At 40.6% G+C, this 23,175-nt stretch overlaps 1 protein-coding gene across 2 annotated transcripts in view; it reads left to right on the top strand.

Annotated features, from left to right (window-relative positions):
* The window catches only part of STX18 (syntaxin 18), a 120,007-nt gene that overhangs the window by 73,909 nt on the left and 22,923 nt on the right, over positions 1-23,175 (top strand). For both annotated transcript variants that reach the window (XM_074951685.1, XM_074951684.1), the window contains exons 3-7: positions 7,060-7,175; positions 9,158-9,235; positions 9,412-9,478; positions 15,122-15,237; positions 21,117-21,205. In XM_074951685.1, coding sequence (XP_074807786.1) covers positions 7,060-7,175; positions 9,158-9,235; positions 9,412-9,478; positions 15,122-15,237; positions 21,117-21,205 — 466 coding nt within the window. The remainder of the gene's footprint in view (positions 1-7,059; positions 7,176-9,157; positions 9,236-9,411; positions 9,479-15,121; positions 15,238-21,116; positions 21,206-23,175) is intronic.

Genomic DNA, 23,175 nt, shown 5'->3' with positions numbered 1-23,175 from the left:
GCATTATAAAGGGGAAGTTCAGAGTATGAAATGATTAACACATGAATTTCAGGGAACTCATAATCTCCACATTTTTATAGTTCTTTCACTATTGGAGTTGTTCCTACATCCTACTGAGTAAGCTAGTGTGCTTCTGAAACATGGATCTTTTACTTTCAGAACCAAAAACTGTCTAAAAAGAACAGGTACTGAGAATAATAGATGGTGGGTTCTTCATAGAATCATAGAATATCAGGGTTGGAAGGGACCTCAGGAGATCATCTAGTCCAACCCCCTGCTCAAAGCAGGACCAATCCCCAATTTTTGCCCCAGATCCCTAAATGGACTCCTCAAGGATTGAACTCACAACCCAGGGTTTAGCAGGCCAATGCTCAAACCACTGAGCTATCCCTCCCCCCCCACCCCCTTCAGTTGCATGTTTCTTTTTTTTCTTTTTTCTTCAATTTGGTAAAAGAGAACTTGTGGTGGACTTTCATCTAGGGGTTTGATGGGATGAAATAAATTTTTCCACAAATGTTATTTTTCTTACAAATCCCAAAAAGCATGTTCTCAAATATTGATTATTTCATTGAATGTGTCCATTCCACTGTAGGCGTGTGAATGCCTCCTTCACAGTTGCCAGATAACTTTTCTCTCAGTGATACCTGTCAGGGTGGCTCAAGCGCTCTCTGCTGCTGTGCGCCACTACATAGCTTAGCAGAGTCCAGGGTAACTCTGAAGTCACTTGGAATCTATACACTATGGAAGAAGAGGAAGCAATTCCCGCCACAGCAAGCTTACAGGTATCGGAGCTTGAGCCCCAAGACCTGCAGAGAATAAGGGACAGGAATTATAGGAGGTGACCACCTCCCTTCTCCTCCTCTGTGACGACAGGTTTCTCTTGATCAGCGGCTCAGTCTAAACACACATTTTGACAGGTTTGTTTAGGGCAATATACCAGTGCCTACAGGCCCATCTTTTCCTACCGATTATGTTTTGCAATAGTCTCTCCCACTTCCTCTGTGCTTGGACTTGTATCACATCTCTTCAGTGGGTCTTAACCTTTGTGGAGCTGGGATATTCCCTTCAATTTGGTTCTATCCCCTTTCCCACCTGCCTTCCCTGTCCCTCTTCAGGAACCACTCTCATGAGATTGTTCTTCAGCAGGAGGTCCAATCTCTCCTTCTAGTGGGCACCTGTGATGTTCCCCTGGTGTTATCTGGACCAGTGATCTGCTAGGTCACTCCAATCCTTGACTCTGGGAGCCAGCTTTACCCTGCTCTGATGTGAGAACCCCCACTCCCGGCCTGTTCACGCACAGCCTCTGGCATGTAAGCTGCTCCCAGCTACGTGAGTGAGCACTTTTGGCTAACCGCTGCTTGGATTGTGCAACTGAATGACGCTAGCCAATATCTCCGGTCCCAGTTACAACCCTAGGAACCTCGGTCTTGCAGTGTCCAGTTACGCCCTCTGGATGCTGCAGGTTTGTATGAGTTTGTCAGTTTAACAAAGAAATTGATATGTACCAGGCTTGTTATCCCACAGGGAGTCTCTGACACACTTCAAACCAAAGGCACTGCTTCAGGTAGAATAAACAAACAAATTTGTTAACTACAAAAGATAGATTTTAAGTGATTATAAGTCAATGCACAAGTCAGATTTGGTCAAAGAAATAAAAGCAAAACACATTCTAAGCTGATCTTAACACTTTCAGTGCCCTTACAAACTTAGATGCTTCTCACCATGTGCTGGCTGGTTGGCCTTCAGCTAGGCTTTCCCCTTTGATCAGTAATTTAGTCGCTTGGTGGCAGTGTCTGTAGATGGAGTTGGAAGAGAGAGAACATGGCAAAAGTCTCTCCCTTTTATCATGTTCTTTCTTCCCTAGGTTTTGCTCCCCTGTCCCGACCCCATCAGAATCAGGTGAGCATTACCTTATCATAGTCCCAAACTGACCAAGGAAAGAGGGGTGACTCACTCAGGAGTCCAACAGATCCTTTGTTGCTGCCTAGGCTAGTGTCCTTTGTTCCTGTAGGGCTGGGCTGGGTTTGTCCCATACATGCCCTGATGAGGTGTGAACTGCCCCTCTGTTCCTGGAGAGTTTTGTTTGGGCTTGTTTTAAGCCATGAGGACACATTTTCAGCCTCATAACTATATACATGAAATTCCAACCTATAACGTTACTATAACAACAGTGTGCTGTGCACCATGAGCCTTCCAAAGATACTTGACATGACAAACTTTGTATTGGTTACCACACAATCATGTTATAAGGATGAACATGGGGGTGCAGGGTGTTCCCCTGAGGTACAGAGTGTCACAGCTCCATAGCAGAAGTTCCTCTGTTTCTCAGGGAGAAGTGTTTTTATTCCTGCTGTTTCCTTATTCACAAAGTAAAAGGCAGTCTCAGGCCTATTTTAGATCTGAGTGAAACAAATACCTGAGGAAAATAAAGTTCTGCATGGTTAGCCTAGTTTCTATTACTCCTTCCCTGCTGGCCTCAACTTAAAGATCTGTTCAGACTACCGGAAATTTCTCAGGTTCATAGTGAATGGAAGCCACTACCAATTTGCAGTACTTCTGGTTGGCCTATAAGCAGCCCCCCACAGAGTGCATGATGATGGTGGTAGCTGCATATCTTCGGAGGTTGGGGATCCATGTGTTCTTCTACCTGGATGACTGGCTGGTGAGAGGCCAATCCGAGATTCAAATACTGTCTGCTGTGACCATCATCTAGTCCACCTTCAGTGCTTTGGGGCTATTACTCAGTCCAGACAAATTAATTCTGAAACCTGTGCAAAGAATAGAATTTCTGCTTCACTCAAGGTTCCAGGTGCACCAACGCTTGGTCATGGAAATAAAACTACATCCTGTTACCACAATGCACACTTGCCTCAAACTCCTGGGGCACATGGCAGCATGTACCTATGTAGTACAGCATGCCAGACTACACCTCAGGAGGCTTCAGCAATGGCTAGCATCAGTGTATGCTCCCAGTTGATATTGTCTACAGAGTGGTTCACATACCAGAGGTAACTTTGTCCTCTCTGGACAGGTGGACAGACCCTTGGAAAGTGTATTTGGGAGTTCCCTTTGTTTTGCTGCAACCAGTGCTTACACTGATCACAGATGCCCCATTCCTGGGTTGGGGGCACACATGGGAACCCTGCAAACTCAAGGGTTGTGGTCTTTGCAGGATCTGAGGACTCATATAAACACTAGGGAGCTACATGCTGTAAGTCTAGGCTGTTCAACCTTTTGCCTACCTCTTGTGGGGAAAAACCTACTAGTGTTAATAGACTACATTCTGTGTAAACAGACTGGGAGGGGCACGTTAGTTGCAATTGTGCCAGGAGACAGTTCTGTTGTGGGAGTTCTGCATCATCAATTCCATTAATCTCAAAGCTGTTTACCCTCCAGGAAAACGGAACACATTGGCAGTCTTTCTCCACTCACCATGAATAATCACTACATCCGGATGTGCCAAGTCCCTCTTCCAGCAATGGGGGATTCCCCAAGTGGGCTTGTTTTGCAACAAAGGCTAATAGGAACTGCCATCAGTTCCGCTCCATGGAGGAGGGTTGGGGGCATCACAGTCCGGGTTCATTAATGGATGCTTTCTTGCTACCATGAAAGAACTCTGTGCTCTATGCCTGTCCTCTGATACCATTACTTCCCAGAGTCTTGTTCAAGACCAAACAGGACGATGCTTACCTCATACTGAGAGCACCAGTGTTTCCTTGACAACACTGGTTCTCAACCCTACTAGCATAGTCAGTGAGATCTCGTCTGCCTTTTCTGTTGCACCCAGATGTGATTTTTCAGGACCATGGCCATCTGCTCCACTGCAGTCTTCAAGCTTGACAGCCTGGATGCTTCCTGGCTAACACCATTAGAAAGGGCTTGCTCAGAAGACATTCAGGAATTACTTCTGAATAGTAGAAAGGCTTCAACTAGGTGTACTTACCTGGCTAAATGGAAATGTTTTTCTATCTGGCTCAACAGAAACATGTCTCTTCAGTGCAAGCCTCCATCAACCACATTTAGAGCTATCTGTTGCACCTAAAACATCAAGGTCTGACAGTTCTGCTACAGTACATTTAGCAGAAATTTCAGCTTTTTATCCTTCAGTGAGTCATAGATTGCTTTTTTGCAGTCCCAATATCAGATTTCTAGAAGGGTTAGACAGTTATACCCACAGGTAGAAGAACCTGTTCCTCCAGGGGATCTCCACCTGGTGCTAGCAAAATTAATGGGATCACACTTTGAACCTCTCGTGTCTTGCTCCCTACTCCACCTTTCTGATGGTGGCATTTATGGTTGTGGTAACCTCAGCAGGCTGAGAGCCTTAGTCTCAGAACTTCCTTGTACAGTTTTCTAGAAGGATAAAGTTTACCTCCACCTCCACCCAAAATTCCTGACAAAGGTGGTTTCCAATTTCCACATTAACCAAGCAAATTATTTGCCAATTTTCTTCCCAAAGCCTCACATTCATAGAGATGAGGGTAAACTTCATTCATTGGATGTTAAGAGTGTCAGCCTTCGACTTGGACCACGCTGATATTGGCATCCTTTCATCAGCGAGAGATGGTGGGAATTGCAGCCTATGATGTAAATGGTTTTCAGTGTCCCATATGACTGTGAATAGTCGAATCCGAGATTTGCATGATCTTTGGCAGTTGCAGATGTGTGTGTCTTGGTTGGGAGTTGCTTGCTTCCTGTGGGCACTTTTCTCTTCAAGCTGTAGCCAGCTCCTGTCATGGACTTTGATACCCTGATGGAGATAATGGCGCCGCTTGTTATGATCACTTGCCAAGATTTCCCTTTGTTTGGGAGCAATTCAAAATTCCTCCGTATCTCGCTTGCATGTGTCTTTTTAGCGAAGCTTGGGATGTCTGGTTGTTCTTGTTCCCTCTGATAGCTCCCCATATAGCATGTCCTTGGGTATGCATCTGTCTTCCAGCTACTCATCTGGGCTGGGTGGACCACACTGGGTCCTTTGGATCCTCAGTATAAGTTATTTGTCATGACTGCAGACAGGATGAAAGGCCAACTGGCTTCCCCTTAGTGAATTTCTTCCTGCATTCATTTGTGCTACCAGTTAACGAATATCCTGTCACTTCCTAGAGCCTCTGCCCACTCAAGCAGCTTCAGCAGCTTTCCTTGTGCAAGTACCTATTTGAGACATTTGCAAAGCAACAACTTGGTCATCGGTTCACATTTTTGCTGCTCATTATGCCATTTCCAGTCAGTGTAGGAATGGAGCCAATTTCTGACGGGTTGTTCTACAATCACTGTTCAGGTAGACTCCGAGCCCTTCTCCATGTTAAACTGCTTGTGATTCCCCTACAGTGAAATGGGCATGTGCAATCATTCGAAGAAGAAAAAATATTTATCTACTATGACATTCCGGGGTACAATCCAGCCAGTGAGGGGTTGTGTCACCGCCTGCCCTGCAGCCTGGGGTACCTCACAATGCTTTGCAGATGTAGCTCCCAATTTGAGCCCCTCACAAACAGCATGTAGGTAACTCCCTGAGTGTCTGTGTATAGCTGCAGCCTGCCAGCATATTCCAGTCACACTCTGGCTTCCCCCAGCCTGAGTTACTACTGGAGGGTGACCCCAACACACTCCCAGTCCTGAATTTTCCTTCAAAATGTGGGTTTTGCAATGTCCAGCCCTTTCCTGGAAAGTTCAAATATTTTAGGTTTGTTGCCCCTGTAAGGGAAAAATGTCCAACAGTTTGTTACTTTAAATGGGGTTACCCAAACAATTCATTTTGAGTGTAACACTGGATTTGTTTGATTCAAGAAGAAAACAAGTTTATTTAACCACAAAGAGAGAGATTTTAAGTGAGTACAACCATACGGCATTAAAGTCAGAAATGGTTACAAGAGAAATAAAGAGAAAATGTCGTCTTATGCTAAAACTTAACAAATTAGACTTGGTTCAAGATCAGATACTTACCACATGCTCCCAACAACACGGCTGTCCAAATTTTAGGTCAGGTTCTCTCCAAAAGTCAAATGGCTGCTTCCTTTTGTTGTCTTAGGTCAGAGAGAGAGAGAGAGAGAGAGATGGATAGGAAGAGATACCATGAGGTGTTTTTACCCCTCACTTTGTAGTCCAGTCCCCCTTTGAAATGCATTTCCTTGAAGGGTTACCCCGAGATAAAGTTAATTCCTGCTGTGAGGACGGAGACAAAGAGTCTTATGGTGTAAGAGGTTCCATTTGCTAAAATGCAGATCTGTTTGTTCCTGCCCCCATTCCTTGCCAAAGCATGGCCACATGACAGGTGATTGCCCATCAGCTTTGACACCTGGCTAGAGGTGTCAACTTTGAGAGACTGTTTTACCCACTCTCCAAATTTGTCTGGTAAACACCTTGAGTCATAATTTCCCCCTATGTTTATAACTTTACCTATAGTGTTGCTACACACATTTCACCATGATCTTACTGACTAGTGAGTAGTTAATTTTCAAATGCTATCTCACAAGGCATATTTTGTACAAAGATTATTACTATAGTGGTGAATACAGGAGTACGTTCGGTCACACCTATCTTTCTGTAAGTGGTGTTCTTCGAAATGTGTTGCACGTGTCCATTCCATGACCCACTCTCCTCCTCCTGTCTATCGGAGTCTATCCAATAAGAAGGAACTGAGGGGAGTCAGGGTGGCTCTGTCCTCTTATACATGCATACAGTGGCATGCGACGGCCCAGGGCGCTCAAGCTGTCCTGATAGGTACTGAAGAGGGGAAAAAGTTCTCTGACAACTGCGCACGAGGCATGCACGCACCCACAGTGGAATGGACATGTGCAACACATCTCGGAGAACAACAGTCACAGAAAGGTAGGTGACTGTTTTTTAGTGATATTCCACCAGTGTGCTGGGTATTATACTTTGAGAGTGGCCCATTGCACCTTCTTGGTCTTTATGAAAATCAGGCTGAATAACCTGACACAAAAATAAATACATAAATACATCTCGATGAAGAGAAGTAGGGAAAGGAAGGTCAAAACATACATTTATAAATTATACAGGATTTTAAAAGAAATTATAGTATTTCATTTTTTTCCTCAGCCATCTTATGTCTGAATACATTAGGATGACAGACCCAGAACGTGATCAGATTGATCAAGATGCTCAAATATTTATGAGGACATGTGCTGATGCCATTCAACAGCTGAGAACGGAAGGTAAAATTAATAAGATGGTAAATGGATTATGTTAATTATTGAAGAGTTAATGATAAATGCTGATATGACTGTGAAGGTTGAACAATATTCTGAGCAACCTTTAAAAAGAAAGATACATAGGGTTTAATTTTCCATTCACTTAAACCCTTGTAACTCCATTGACTTCAGTGGAATTATTTTTGATGTACATCTGTTTGAGTAAACATTGGCTGGGAATGACGAACTGTGGCCACTGGGAGCTGCGGGGGGCCATGCCTGCTGATGGTCAACATCAGCAAAATGTCTTGCGTCCCACAATCAGGTTACCCTGATGAGCCGCAGGTTGCCCACCACTGTCTTAAATCTACTCCTAGTTCAAAGCGGGGTAGATCAAAGTGCACTAGGGAACTGTTAGTAGGTTCACACCCCCGCTTGCCACAAACTAAACATTCATATAGACAAGCCAAGAAGAATTAGTTGTATACAACTAAGTGATAATGGTTTCATTATGCAAAGTTTTCTTGATAGCACGCTTGGAATATTGTGGCCACTGCTGGATACTGAGTTTGTAAAGGAATATGGCCAATCTTGATAGTTTGAGGAAGAAGCTTCTGATATCCAGATGAAAGCCTTGCAGGATATATTTTATGAGGGTTCAAGACCTGAGTGTTCTTTTGCCTTTTTAAAATTGATTTGATTGCATGCACCAAGTGTCATGTCAGTATGTGGCATGTCCAAGGTCATGGTCAATCATGACAGGTCAAGCTACAAGAAGAGGACAAAATTGATTGAACTGATAAAAGATAATTTCTAACTAGGGTTTTGATTTTGGGGGTTTATTAATTTTATTTGGGGGGGATTCGTTTTAGCAATTTTTGAGTTTTATGTAGATGTCCAAAAATTGAGGGAGGGGAGGTTGGGGCTCTCTTTGTATACATTCTTTGTATATTTTACTCAAATATACTGTAATGAGTAATCTGTTTGTAATATTTCATATGCTCTTTAACATAGTACTATTTCAAACAGCACTACATTAAAGCACACTGGGATACCCTTAGTGCTCACCAGCAGGATCTGCATGGACCAGTTAATTTGCAACACTTCAGTGCACATTAGAAATCACACTTCTGTAGTCTGTATTACTGCTCTGTGTAGACAAGCCCTCAGAAACAAGTATCTATTTCTTGTCTTTATTGTATAAACACCAATTTCATTTTTTTTATCTGAGAGGTTTTATCTGTGTTTATTGGTTAAAATCTTAAAATTAGAAGCCCGATTTATAACTAATGCCAGTGGGAGCATTCCAAAGAGGACGATCAGCACAGGGAGTAGACTATTAAGAAAGGAGACTGGAACACATGGTAAAGATAAATTCAAGGAATGGGTGGGCATACTGTGTCAGGGTTGGATAACCCTAGGTTGACTTGCTAAAAAGCTGGTCTTTCCTAATATGTGATAAGTGTACCAAAGGTTTGCATCAAATTTAAGCTTCCATAGATAGATAGATACACATCTGCAGCACTAATAAGAAATGTATTTCTGTAATGTAGCCATGGGAGCTATATGTTGTTAAAATAAAAAACATAAATATTTAAGGGCCAAATTGGTGCTTGGCACTGGGCAAGACATAAATATCAAGACAATCTCTATCCTGGAGAGTCTATAGTCTAGTACGTTACAGGCAAGTTGAGTCTTTAGATTTGTCTCTTTAAGCTTAGCTTCAGCAAAAGTCTATTTTTAATACAAATGTAATTGACACATGACTAGGGAACCTGAAGAAACTATCTACGAGCAATGATAAAAGGTAAACTACGTGATACTATTTTTTATTTTCTTTAACTGCTATTGTGAAGATATAAGTTTAATTTCTTAAAATATACTAATAGATTTTTGGAAATATAAAGTTGTATATAAAGCATATATTCTGTGGAAAACTGAAGAGGTAGGCTTTCATATTCTTCAACACAAAGTGTAAAATATTATCTTGAAATTTTTCATTTCAGCACACAAGAACGTCCAATCCCCACAAGTGAGGGAGCACAGAGCAGCTGTCTTGGATTTCATTGAAGATTATTTAAAAAGTACCTTATGCATGTTTTTCTACAAATGTATAACAGTTCAAAGTGAATAATTATTTGATTGTACAATATTGTCAACCTCTATTTTCATATTTTTAAGATCATACTGATAATTTCTGAGAGAAAATCATGGTCGTCTAACTACGTTTTTTTCTGCTCTTCTTGACATTTTTGAACAGGAGTGTGTAAGCTGTACTCTGAACAAAGAGCCATCCGAGTCAAACGAATGGTAGATAAGAAAAGATTGTGAGTACTGTTACTTTTAAATTGCCCGGTTCCCTATGTAACTCTTTAGCTGAATAAATGTGAACCTAGTGCATGGGACTAGCAAGTCTCAGCTGATGCACATATTCATTAGAAGCAACAATATGTGCAGCTTTCATTGTGAACGACTGCATATTCGTACTTTTTATGCCTGTATCACACCGTGAAGGCTATAAAATGCTGAATGCTAAAATATATAACCATTTGTTCCAGATTTCAGATAAGTATATGAATAAACCACAGAATTGTTAAAAGAAGGATTAACAATCTGACTTGAAACCCACAAATACAAGGAAACTCTTGTGTAGATCTGAAATTGCCTCTGTAATCCATCCTTTTTAAAATTAGATTTATGCTACTGTGTGTAAGATCATCCAGTTTGGGGACAGTGCAACCTGACAATATTCCTCAAACCTGATAGGGAGGATACCCTCTCCGTGGGTAATTGTTCACTCTTCATGCCCATTCAGCTCTGATCTTTCTGCGGACACTGCTAAGAGGGATAAAAGAATGCTTGAGTTGGCATTTTTTGTGATGCGGACTAACCAGAAACTGGATTGAAACCACAAACTCATAGCTCATCAAACAGCTATTGGAAAATAACAGCTTCCTCCTGCCACTAGCATGAGTTAGATTCGAACTAGTCACCTAGAGGTGAAAAGTCTTAGTACTGTTTTACTACTCCCCTGAAACATCTGGTCATCCAAGGAAGGCTACTATGAAAGAATATAAAGGTTGTTGCTTTTTTCCAACCAAGGGTTACAAACACAGCTGCTTGCAAGTTTTTTCTTTTTGGTTTGTTCATTTTCATGTGGGGAGACTGAGTGAGAAAGTTAACAATTTAAAGTTGGTCACTTCTAAAAACCAAAGTCTCTAAAGTTGTAATACTGCCCACTTTTTCTGAGTCTTCACAATGCACATTTTAACCCTGATTTCCTTGAGGCAGGTTTTCATGTGGAAATAACAAATTGCACAATGTATGTGCCAGTAGTTAAAGTCTCAAACCTTTTTCAAAGAACTCATACTCCTTTATCTGGTTAGAGTGCGAACATGCCAGATATTATTTTAATTAGAACTAGTGGGGTGGTCTTTAAATATCCTCTGGGATGTTGTATCTCCAGAATCATACAACATCTATAATTAAAGGTGATGGGATTCACTTGAGGCTTTTCCCCTTAGAAGTAAGATATATTTTATTTTTCTTTTGTGGAGAGGTTCAAACCAACTATATTAGAAAGTCAGGATAACGCCTTACAATTCTTTGTAACCCATTGAGAGGCAGCTTCTCATACAACACAATGGATAAAAACCAACCCAGCAATAAAGTCTTGCACATTAGGCATAAAATCTTGTCAGATTCAGTATTCTTCATATTGAATTTTGAAGAAAAAAACAGTTTGATTCCAGCAGTCATCTAATTAAGTTAATAAATGTTCCCTGCTATTCTGCTCACCATGTTGTTGTGCTATCACCTCCATGTGAAGCCCATTTTCAAGATGCCTCATTGAACTAAATGGGGAAAACAAATCAATTTTATGTGCGCTAACAATGGAGCAAAAGAGATACACTAGAAGTTAGAACTTCTCTCAAGGCTAAGCAACAGTATAACACTTAAATAAAATCTTGAGTAAAAGACCAAAATATGTTGTTTCGCCAGCCTTACCCAGTGTAAGAACCAGAAAACAGATGTTAGCCAGGTGGAGGCTGTATGCACTGCAGATGTGATGTAATAGCTAAATTGCTATTTAAATTAAAATTCAATTTAAATAAATCACAGGGCATAAACCAATTTTTCTGATGACTTAAAGAAAAATTGCTTTTTTTTTTTTCATATGTCTTCAACTAGTTGATTTGTAATTTCCCTAAGGATTTCAGTAGACACTTCATGTGATAATAAGAATTTGTTTTATTATTTAAACTAGGTTTTGTTAAAGTCTGCTGCATTGCAGACTTTTTATTAATTGTTAATTGAAAATGGGTATGTTAGCATACTCTGGAAGTTAAGGATTACAAAAAATAGAGGGATATATTTATTTAAAAGTCAATTAATCCTTCATCAGATCTTCTTTACTGCAGTTTAGCAGGCATTAAATATATGCTTGTTAAGAGGAGCCTTTTTTAGTATTACATAAGTAAATCTTGTTTCTCTTTATTTAGATGAGCATTCTAAATCTTAAACAAACTATCTGGGTGTTGTAATTTCCTGACATAATATAATTTGGCTTTGTGTATTCAAAACTTCTGCCAATTAGATTCGACTAATTTCCCAAAATGAATGTTAAGAGAAGTGGGCTGTTACCCTTCCATTTTATGTTGCTAGGTTACTGACCTAGTGGATAGTGAGGAAGCAGTAGATGTAATATATCTTGATTTTTAATAAGATGTTTGGCACAGTCCCCTCTGATATTCTCATAAACAAATTAGGAAAATGCAGTCTCGGTTAAATTACTATAAAGTGGGTACATAACTGGTTAAAAGACTGTACTCGAACAGTAGTTATCAATGGTTTGCTGTCAAACAGAGAGCGTATCTAGTGGGATCCTGCAGGGATTAGTCTTGGGACCAGTACTAGTCAGCGTTTGCATTAATAACTGGAAAATGGAACGGAGAGTATGCTTATAAAGTTTGCAGAAGACACCAAACTGAGAGGGGTTGCAAGCACTTTGGAGGACAGGATTAGAATTCAAAATAACCTTTAGTTTGAGAAAAGAAGGCTGTGGGGGACTTGGTAATAGTCTTCAAATATGTTAAAGGCTGTCAAATGAAGAATGTGATTAATTGTTATTCATGTCCACTGAAGACAGGACAAGAAGTAATGGGCTTAATCTGCAGCAAAGGGAATGTAGGTTAGATATGAGGGTAGTTAAGATCTGAAACAAGCTTCTAAGGGAGGTTGCGGAATCCCCATCATTAGAGGTTTTTAAGAACAGGTTGGACAAGCAGCTGTCAGGGATGGTCTAGGTTTACTTGGTCCTGCCTCAGCAGAAAGGGCTGCACATGATGACCTCTCAAGGTCCCTTTCAGCCCTACATTGCTATGATTTTATGAAAAGTGCCTAATCAGTTAAAATAGTTATATTAATTGATATTTAAAATTATATTTTATCTCAGATTATAAACTGTTCATAGGTACAGACTGCAAACTCTGGCAGTGGATACAGCTTTTAAAGAGAGAACAGATCTTTTATTCAACTCAAGTTAGTTTTCATTTACATGGGGAATTAGTATTATTGTTTTTCAGAACAATTATGCAAATTGTTATTGTCATCTTCAGCAAGTCATAGATTTCTATCTATAGTACAGATGCAGGAGGCTTTTTTTTTTTTACTGTACATGCTTCCCCCAAGACCCAGTTCTTGTAGTTAATTTATAGTACCAGAGTTCATGTTACCTCTCTTTTGTCTTGTTTTAAATATAGTGAGAATGAGCAGATTAGACTTTTTATCCCACTTTCTCCATTTTTTATTAATATCCTAACTGGGTACATACCAAAGGAATTATACACAAGTATTTAGACAGAGTAAAAGGTCATATGTGAGATTTTTTGTGTGTGTTAGAGAAAGCTAGTGCCATACCTAGTGCACTGGGTTGGCAGGTGTTATTGCCTGATAGTTTTTATCAGTCATTTGCATTCTTGGGTAGCAAATTTTCATCAATACTTGAAAAAATATAAAGAAGTCAGATCTGCTATTTAGTTTCTCCATATAACAGCATACCAGTTTAGCTTCAGTCCTCCAGTCCCTTGCTATTAGAGTTCATAGCTGACAAATGCAAACCACTGAAGTTGACTGCTCATTTTCAATCCCACTATTACTCTATTTCTGTATTTTTTTAGGAGAAATATGTGTGATGGCTATTTAGTAAGAGATCACTGAATAAACAACTGATTTTTAATTGGGCTTTGAATAATAATAATTAATACATTAATTAATCCCTAGCTCTTATGTAGCTCTTTTCATCAATAGATCTCAAAACATTTTACAAATGAGGTCAGCATCATTATCCCCATTTTACAGATGAAGAAACCAAGGCACAGAGAGATGATGTGACTTGCCCAAAATCACTTAGCAGGCCAGTGGCTGAGCTGAGGATGGCATTCATGTTTCCTAAGTCCCAGCCCGAGGTGAAAGTAAGCCGGTCCAGTCCGGTATGGCGTACCGGCAAGAGCCAGTATGCCGTGCCGGACCAGACCGGCTTCCCCAGGCTGGTGCTTTAAAGGGCCCCAGGCTCCACGCAGTGGCCGGAGCCCCGGACCCTTTAAAGCACCGCCCGAACCCCACTGCTGGAGCCCCTGGAGTAGCGGTGGCAGGGCTCTGGCCACGCTTTAAAGGGCCGGGGGCTCCGGCTCCTGTGGGGAGCCCTGAGCCCTTTAAAGTGCCCCCCGAGCCCCCGCTGCCGGAGCCGTGGGGTAGTGGTGGCAGAGCTCCAGCGCTGATTTAAAGGGCCAGGGGCTCCGGCCGCTGCGGGGAGCCCCGCACCCTTTAAATCAGCCCCCTGAATCCCCGGGGCTGCCCACAGCGGCCAGAGCTCCTGGGCCCTTTAAAGCGCCACCCAAGCCCCACTGCCAGAGCCCCGAGGTAGTGGCGGCAGGGCTCTGGCGGTGATTTAAAGGGTCCAGAGCTCTGCTGTGGTAGCGGCAGCCAGAGCCTGGGGCCCTTTAAATCGCCCCTGAGCCCCGGGGCTCCCAGCTGCCTCTGCAGCTGGTAGCTCTGGGGGTGATTTAAAGGCCCCAGGGCTCCCAGCTGAAGCCGGAGCCCTGGGGCCTTTAAATCTTGATTTAAAGGGCCCGGGTATTTAAAGGCCCCGCCTCTTCTGGTTGAGACCATGCCTCTTCCTGTCGAAGCCACGCCCCCCTGCTCAGGACTCCGGAGTACAAGTAAGTCCTTTAAGTTACTTTCACCCCTGGTCCCAACCCAATGCTCTTTTCATAGCACACTTATTAATATTACAGACAGTTGCAGGGAGTTACTTTACAATAAATCTGTACATCACATACAAACTTTCTTGATTTGCTTCTAAGTATCTGCTATGCTCTTTGGCAAACAGTATATGTGAGATTAATTTTCCTTTACTGGCTGCACTACTGGAGTACTTTGGCTTGCTGAGTAAAGATAATTATGTTTGAAACCAGATGCTTAGAATTTATATTTTGTTACCTTTGCTTGATGATATTTTGACAATATATACAGTAAGAACTCAAAAATTACTTGAAAAGTAATGTTGAATTGGCCATTGGCCAAACAGAAAGCATGTTTGGTATTAGAGGACTGTTTAAACAAATTAGTTTAGAATTGACATTTTAATATGCTAGGTTTATCAAAGGAAGTTCATTGTACTCCTTAGTAAGGCTGCAATAAATGGATACAATATTTTGCTTACCCTGAGCAAGTAATTATTTTTTTCTGGAGTGAGTAAAATGTCCTTCATTTTCTTTATTATTCTCAAACATCATGGTAAAGGGTGGTAAGTAGATTTTGTGTCTTTGCTGGTAAATTTTCGTAAGAGTTTTGTAAGGCTGACTTTAGTGTGTGTATATTTCTAAGTAATCTTTGATCAACTCCTTATTCTCATTTTAGGGGGAATCAGCTGTATAAACTTAGTTAAATTATGGGCTCTTATGTTGTAGGTCCAGGCTTGAACCTGAACAGAGCAATAAAGCTCAAGCATCCTCTTTCCCTGAAAAAATTATAAAGAATTCTTCAGAAGAATCTGAAGAAAAACCTGCTTATGAGGAAAACAAAGGTAAGAATCCAATCCTGTTCGTTTTTACTTTTGTGGCAGGCACTCTTCATCCAACTGGATACCTTCCTCAGATCACAGATTACACAGTAGCAGATGTGTTAGTCTGTATTCGTAAAAAGAAAAGAAGTACTTGTGGCACCTTAGAGACTAACCAATTTATTTGAGCATAAGCTTTCGTGAGCTACAGCTCACTTTAAAGTGAGCTGTACCTCACGAAAACTTATGCTGTAATAAATGTGTTAGTCTCTAAGGTGCCACAAGTACTCCTTTTCTTTTTTCAGATCACAGAGCTATTGTAAGGCTTCCTCTTGTCACTTTTACCTCCTCTTCTTTCTTTCTCCCTTCCTATGGTAACCAGGCTGTCGCAAAGCAGATTCTGAGAGTGAGGCAGCAAAGTCTTAAACTTTGTGGCATGTTTCAGAAGCATTCTTCAGCCAATGGCAAAAGCTTTTTTTTGAAGCACATTTTTCCACGCAGAGCTGCCAGCAGAGATCACTGTAAACTTTCCCACAAGCCTTTATTCCATGGTTGTTTATAATTTCTTGATTTTTTTCCCCAATATTTAGGATATGACAGCTCAACCCATATTAAACCAACTCTGTGAATATCTTAGTTCTCACTTTTTTAGTACTCCTCTAAATGCATCTGCCCTGAGGTCCTGTAAGATTCTGTAGAATTTCCTTAACTGATAAAAGGGCAGGCTGTCTGAAAATTAGCCTCCTATACTCTTAAAAGAACATCTGCTCTTTTAAAGCCCAAGGGAGGCACTCAATCTAGCACCTACAACAAAGATTTGGAATGTTAAGAAAAAGTGTGTGTGAATTGAGGGAGAGGAGGCAGATGGGATGACAAATATCTGGTTCCTGTGAACCACAATCCTGACTTTTGCTCTGAAGGGATTGTGTCCTGTCCATCAGTAGGTGAGCATTGCCTGATAGCGAGATTGTTAAAAATGGTACTTAGGATAAGTTTTCAATTCAGCCAGTTCCCTTTAGGCTGGAGCCTGAGGATAGTGTTAGAAATTCTCTAAAGGTGTCTGCCTGAGCCTGTGAGATGTCTCGCTTTTCTCCTCTATCTGTCAAGATAGCCTTCTCAGAGTATGTCTAAACTGCAAACCACCCCTCTCTCCCAAAAAAGTGTTCTTAACTCAGGTTACCTAACCTGCATTAGCTAGCTCTGGTTAAAATAGCAATGAAGACACAGCAACTTGGCTTTTAATTCAGGTTAGGGAGCCTGAGGTTGAATTTAAGTTGCTAACTTGAATTAAAAGCTGAGTTGCTGTGTCTTTGCTGCTATTTTAAGCTGAGTTGGCTAAGGTGGGTTAGCTAATGCAAGTTAAAAGCACACCTTTTTTTTTGCAGTGTAAGCATATTCTGAGTCTGCATCAGGGCAAGTAAACTGGCAGAACGTATTTGCAGGAAGCCTTTCTGTGCAGTAACAGCAACCTCAAGGATAGTTTCAGGGTTCATCCCCAAAGGGACCTCTATTTTCTAAATGATGTTATGGAAACAAGTGCTTTCTCCAGCATTAGTTCTGCCGTTTGATCTGATAGAAGAGCCTGGGGTACTGTATGAATATGATACATAGCACTGAAATTCTGTTTAGAGGGAAACAAAAAGTGGGATGACTGTTACTTGAAGTTTGGGTCAGACTGCATCTGATAGAGGGGAATATGTACATGGAGACAGTCTATTAACCAGAAGGGTATTTCTGGTCATCAGCTATTGAGTGCTTTTCTTAAACAATTTTGGTGAAAGAGGCAAGCCCCTCTGAGCAGTGATTTTACATGTCATGCGGAAGGATGATTGGGGAGAAGTGGAAACTCCATTTCTGAATGAAGGCTTTAATTTTGAATGGTCCCTCAGCACATACAGACATTTTAATCCTCAGATGCTGTAGTTTTATCTACTTAACCAGCTACATTTCTGAAACTTTACAGTAAGCTTTTTCTTCTCAAATTGACCCTGCTATAAGACATAAAGCTGCAGACTCTGAGTGTCAGTTTATGGTACACGCTACGTTTCCATAGTAAGTCTGAGCAATGCAGCATGTAGGTTATAGTCATGTTTTGACTTAGCTCATATTATCAGCACCTTACATCTGTGAGGCACTCCAGCAGAGAACCGGCAATGTAGTAGTATCTTCAGTGGTTCTGTGTGGTTCCAGACGCCTAGGACACCACTGCAATTTTGGACAACTCTGTGCAGCTCAATCATCCAGAGCATGGTTATAATATTCAGCTCAGAAATCTGTGTCGTGCCACAAGAGACTCTAGTCTTTGATTGCCTAGGGCCATCAGATCTGATAACAAGATTACACTGCAAAGAGGTGTCACTTATTGCACCTTTCACCGCATTTCAGACTTGATCGTGCTAGTTATTTTCATTATTAGCCTACCTTTAATTGTTTAGAAGCAAGTAGCTAAAAGTGTGTTTTTATTATATAAGTAAAGCTGATGCAGAGCTCTTAGAGATGCTAATTACTCTTTGAGAAAACTGTGAGGTCTCTCTATGAAAATAGTTCTACCTGGAATATTTTGTACACGCCTACATTACCCCCACTCACCCTACACCCCATATTCTTTGTTGACTGTATGAGGTTGACTTAAGAGTTTGCTGCTATTGTTTATAAAACCATAATTTTCATTATGGCATCACAGTAGTTGCTGTAAAATGATGGTGATGCTATCAATAGGGGATTGTGAGTTTAAATCTTTTGACCTTTCATTTCGTAGAAGTGTTTTCTGTAATAAAAAACAAACAAAAGAAAATTGAAAAAATAGAATTGAGGTTATTTCTAAGTAGAATATTTTCCATGTGGTATCAGTAGCTTGGGGAATGGTGATCGTTTGCATTTCTGAAGTGTCTATCACCATAGCCTCTGGGCACTCTTACACAAACATCTGTGCTACAAAGATTGTTCCCTGCTGGGAGCATAGCTCTTGCCCAAATCCGCACGTACTCTGCCCTTTGTTAGAACATTTGGAATCTTGGATGAATCTTTTTCCTCAGTTCATCATCGTTTAGTCTGTTCTCTGGCAGATTAGATTACTTTGTTTTGATACTGAACACCTTTTTTACATCAGAATTATAAAAAACATGGATCATTGTAGGAAACGCCCATTTGGTGTTTGTTTGATAAGCCTTTAAAGATTATATATTGCCCAATTTTGATTTGCTTATTACAAACAGGACAGTTTGTTTATGGAATGAAATATAAATTATAGCTTCTGAATTAATCCTTCATCTTACCACTTCTTTCATTTCAATGTGAAGTAAACCAGTTTGGAAATGGGTTAAAAGGAATTTGATAGTTATTTAAAACAGTTAATGCATCTTTCAGAAACAACAGAGATATGAAGTACTTTATTTCAGCAATCCTAGGAAATAGATATTTTTCTTTCTCTAGGTTTTGCTAGATGAATCATAATCATTGAGCAGCATTAAGGTATACCCCAGGAAAGCCCAAAATCTGCTTTCCCAGTAGCAGGAAATGTGCTGTAGTGACAAGAGCAAGCTGTAGCTCACGAAAGCTTATACTCAAATAAATTTGTTAGTCTCCAGGGTGCCACAAGTACTCCTTTTCTTTTTGCGGATACAGACTAACACGGCTGCTACTCTGAAATCTGGGAAGATGAGAGAATGTCTCTCACCTACTGCTTACCTTACCTATACCAAATAAGTATTTGCTTATTAATGAACTTGTTGGATACATGTACTGTTTCTTGCCAAGTATTGGCAGTGCCTGGAAATAATTGGTTCCTTGGGGATAAAAAAGGGAATATTTATTATTATTTTATAGTCAGTTCCGTAAACTAATTATCCTCTTTTCTTTGAATCAAGTGAATAAGCTCAGAATGACAGATGGAATCTTGAACAACTACTTCACTGAAAACTGAACAGGATATTTTCCTGCAGTGACGTGTATTCATTATAATTTTGGTGTAACATCTAAACAAAATGATTTATGTCTCTATGAAATACATGTAAAGAGCTGATGATGCCCCAGAGAGAATATAACCAGAATTATTTGTAAACAATATTATATGTTTTCTTATCTTAACTTGCTTTTATTAGTTAGGGCACTTGTAAGAAACAAAAAGTCTGGTTTTCATAAGAGCTAAGCTGATCCTGCTGCTCATTCACAATCCCTTGTTTGTAACATTGCACACATTTCTACAGAAACCAGTTGTGATGTCAGAAACCAGTCCTATAATTTTTGGAGAAGGAATGAGCAGTAACAGAAGCGTTTTTTTAAAAAAAAGATGGGTTTCATGCAGATGTTCTGGTAACAAAGAGCAAGAGGAAAATATCCCCTTAAAATATCTCTCATGAAATTGTTTTTAAACAGACTACTGTCAGAGGTTTCCCAAGAGAAGCTGGTTTCTTAGAAAAAAGAAAAGGCGTACTTGTGGCACCTTAGAGACCAACAAATTTATTTGAGCATAAGCTTTCGTGAGCTACAGCTCACTTCATCGGATCCGATGAAGTGAGCTGTAGCTCACGAAAGCTTATGCTCAAATAAATTTGTTGGTCTCTAAGGTGTCACAAGTCCGCCTTTTCTTTTTGCGGATACAGACTAACACGGCTGCTACTCTGAAACCTGGTTTCTTAGAGTGATGCATCAACATTGCTTATTTAATTGAAAACATTCCGATACAAGATTATAAACAATTACAATAAATCAAATAAAAAAGGTATCTAAGCATCTAAATAAGGAAAAATATTATGATTAACAGCAATTCCAAAACCTACCAAAAAGGTGAAACAAAAACCTTTCTGCATCTTAGTTTTGTGACTTGAATCTGGTAACTCTAAGCAACCAAGGCAAAGAGTCCCTTGTGGGATGGCACAGATCTCTGTGCTGAGGCTTGTAACAACGTCCCAGTTGTGTGGTAGTAAAGAACCTCCCAGGGATATGGTAAAAACTCCGACACTTTGGGTACTGATGCTGCTTCTTGCCAAAACAGACAAAATGTCAGAATCAGTTGGTTCCTATGAGATAAAAGGAATGAAAAGAAAGTGGTATTTTTCTCCTTGTCCAGAAGTACCTTGTAGTAGTTAATCTTAAACTTCAATTTCTGTTGTATACTCCATTTTCAGAAGTTATATATTTAAGATGTTTTAGGTCCCAGTGTTGCAAATCAATAGGCAACTTCACTTATGAGAGAATAGCCCTATTGAGATGAATGGGGCTGCTCCAGTATGTAAAAAAATAAAAATTGGTGTTAAGTGATTGCAGGATGGAGCCTGATCTGACTTGTTGCATGTAGGCAGACCCTTTGTGAGGAATCAGTTGCATGATTGGGGCCATAGTCTTCAGAGTCAACAACATAAGGAAACGAGATCAGTCTTGGGAGGTTTATGCTAATATTTTGAAATGAGGTTCTGGGTTTAATTTTGGAAAATAATGTGAGTAGCAAGGAGGTGATTTTCTGAAATCTCAGGAAAGGTAATGGCTTCATACAGTTGGTGTCAATTTCAAAAGTGTACATATATTTCTGTTAAAGTGCAAATTATGGGAGAAATTACTTTGTTTCGACTTTTACAGATGTCTCGTTTCCTGACCAAGGAAACGATGCTGCGAAGACTTCTGCACGGGCTTAACTTTATGCGCTATGAGTAGTTCTACTTGCTGTAACGTCCATACTTCAATGCAGCTACTCCCAGTGACAAAATTAAGCGGGTGTATAAATCTTTGCCCCCAGTCCTGCACTTGTACCTTAGCTGTGTGAACTGCTGATAGATGTAGAGCATGAATCTCAATTAACTAGAAATGAAATCTAATCATTTGATAGTTGATACTAAATGAGTAAGGGGTGGTTGTAGCTTCACATTTCAGTATGCTGATGTGTTTGGGATTTTTGGTTATCTTTACAGATCAGAATCTGACAGATGCCAACTCCAACTTTGGGCTGTGGGGGGATGGCAAAGGTGAAGATGAACTGTCACCTGAAGAAATTCAGATGGTAAATTCTGTTTTATATCTTCCCTCCCGCCCACCTTTCCAGCTAATGCTATCTGTGCATATGGTGCATTAAGGAACACAGTAAACACTCTCACTTGGCTCTCGACTTGCTTTTTGTGCAGAGGAACTTAATAACAAATGTATCTTTTCAACTTGGTTTCCTAATTCTTAGTATCAGTTAATATTTAAAATTGCTACAAAAAAGAGTGATTGCTGTGCAGCCATGGTATTAGTGAGAGAGTATTTTTCAGCAATTAAAACTGCCCATTGAAATTTAAATTGTCCTTTTAAATTACTGCTAGGGTTTGCTGTTTAAATCAGCAAACCAAGGAAGTCATGGCAACATTAAGAGAAGCATAAAAAAACTTTTGGAAGATAAAGATAGTTGCTGCTGCTATTGCCATCCCTGTTCGAGTTGTTCTGTTGCCAGTTACTCTTATGTAATTTTATTCTTTTTATCTGTGAATTTTTAGAGCTTACAAAAGAGATTGAGCAGTTTTTTTAGTGTGAATAGGCAGCCTGCAAGCTTTCCTTCACAGCTGTCTGTGCAGCTTTCTTCTTTGCCACTTTATGAGGCTTTTTCTCAGAGCAATGTGTTGGAAAGCTAGAAAACTCAAACCCTGGGACTAACAAATGCTCTGATCCCAATTGTCAGAAGGGTAGGTAAGGAGAGAGGCAGTCTTTGAGGCTCTTCCTACACTAGGGAAATTTTCTGAATCTTTCCTGCCATTGCTAACACCAGGTTAGCGCTATCCATGTCAGCCATATTGGGAGTCCTGGTGTAAATAGGCCACTGGCTATCACCATAATTTCATGCTCTGTGTCAGTTAACCCTGCTCTTGGTAGAGCTGATTGACATGGTGCTTTAAAACGCACGTAGCAGCTGTAGCCCATCTACATGGGGTCTCCATGTCACTGAACTTTCTCTAGCGTGGACAGGACCCAAAATATTCGGAAACCAGGTCTCGTGGGGCTTTAAAGTAAACACCTTGTATTGCACTTTGAAGCAAACCAGAAGCATAACAACAAACAGGACATAGGTTGTAATGTCTTCAACATGACTAGTGTTACTAAGCAGAAGGCTGCTGAATTCAGCAGTATATGAAGTTCCATGATGGTATTCAAGAGTAGCCCTAGGCAATGTTCCCTCTAATTTTTTCCATCCATGTGTGGATTGAATTTTGTTATGTGCATCAATATTGAGGTAATGTGCGGATATGTGCCACCAGTAGAAACAAAAAACTAGATATAATATATATTTTTAAAAAGTTACCTATAGGGATAATTGCACCAGCCAGGACAGATTAGGCATTTTAGAACTCACTACTCAAAGAATTAAATGTAAGCGTAAGAGAGAAATAAAAATTATGAAAGGCATAGACCAATAAAAAAAACTAAAATAACAGCACTTTGAAAGAATAAAATTACAGAGAATATGTGTGCATTGCAGGAAGTATCAAGAAGTAACAACCACAATAATACAAGTATGTGTTGGGAGGTGAGCGTGAAAGACTGTGTGTGTGTGTGAGAGAGAGAGAGAGAGAGACACTGAGTGTGTGTGTGTGTGTGTGAGAGAGACGCATGCTGGCCCTTTAAGTATGCTGCCCGTTTAAGTAGATTGGCACTCACCAGTCTGAAGCCTGTTTGTTCAGACAGAGAAGCAGCTGCCAGCAAGCTCCGTCCCACTCCTGAACCCTGTCGTGTCCCCTCCCTTGCTCTATGGAGATGGGGTACAGGGGTGGGGGAGGGGGACATCCTGACATCAGTGCCCCCTTCTCTCTCCCCCCTCCCCCGCCTCCACTCTGCACAGCAAGCAGGAGGCTCTCAGGAGCAGCTGGCCAAGGGCTCCAAGGCAGAGGGAAGGAGTAGCGCGGCAGTGGGGGGAGGGGTACCTGAAGTGCAAGACACTGGATAGACTGCTGGATGGCCATATAGCTTAGAGGGAACTTAGATCCTAGGTAGAGCACTATA

The sequence above is a fragment of the Natator depressus genome, chromosome 4 (assembly GCF_965152275.1).
Source record: "Natator depressus isolate rNatDep1 chromosome 4, rNatDep2.hap1, whole genome shotgun sequence".
Classification (NCBI taxonomy): Eukaryota; Metazoa; Chordata; order Testudines; family Cheloniidae; genus Natator; species Natator depressus.
This window is presented reverse-complemented; position numbering and strand designations above follow the sequence as displayed.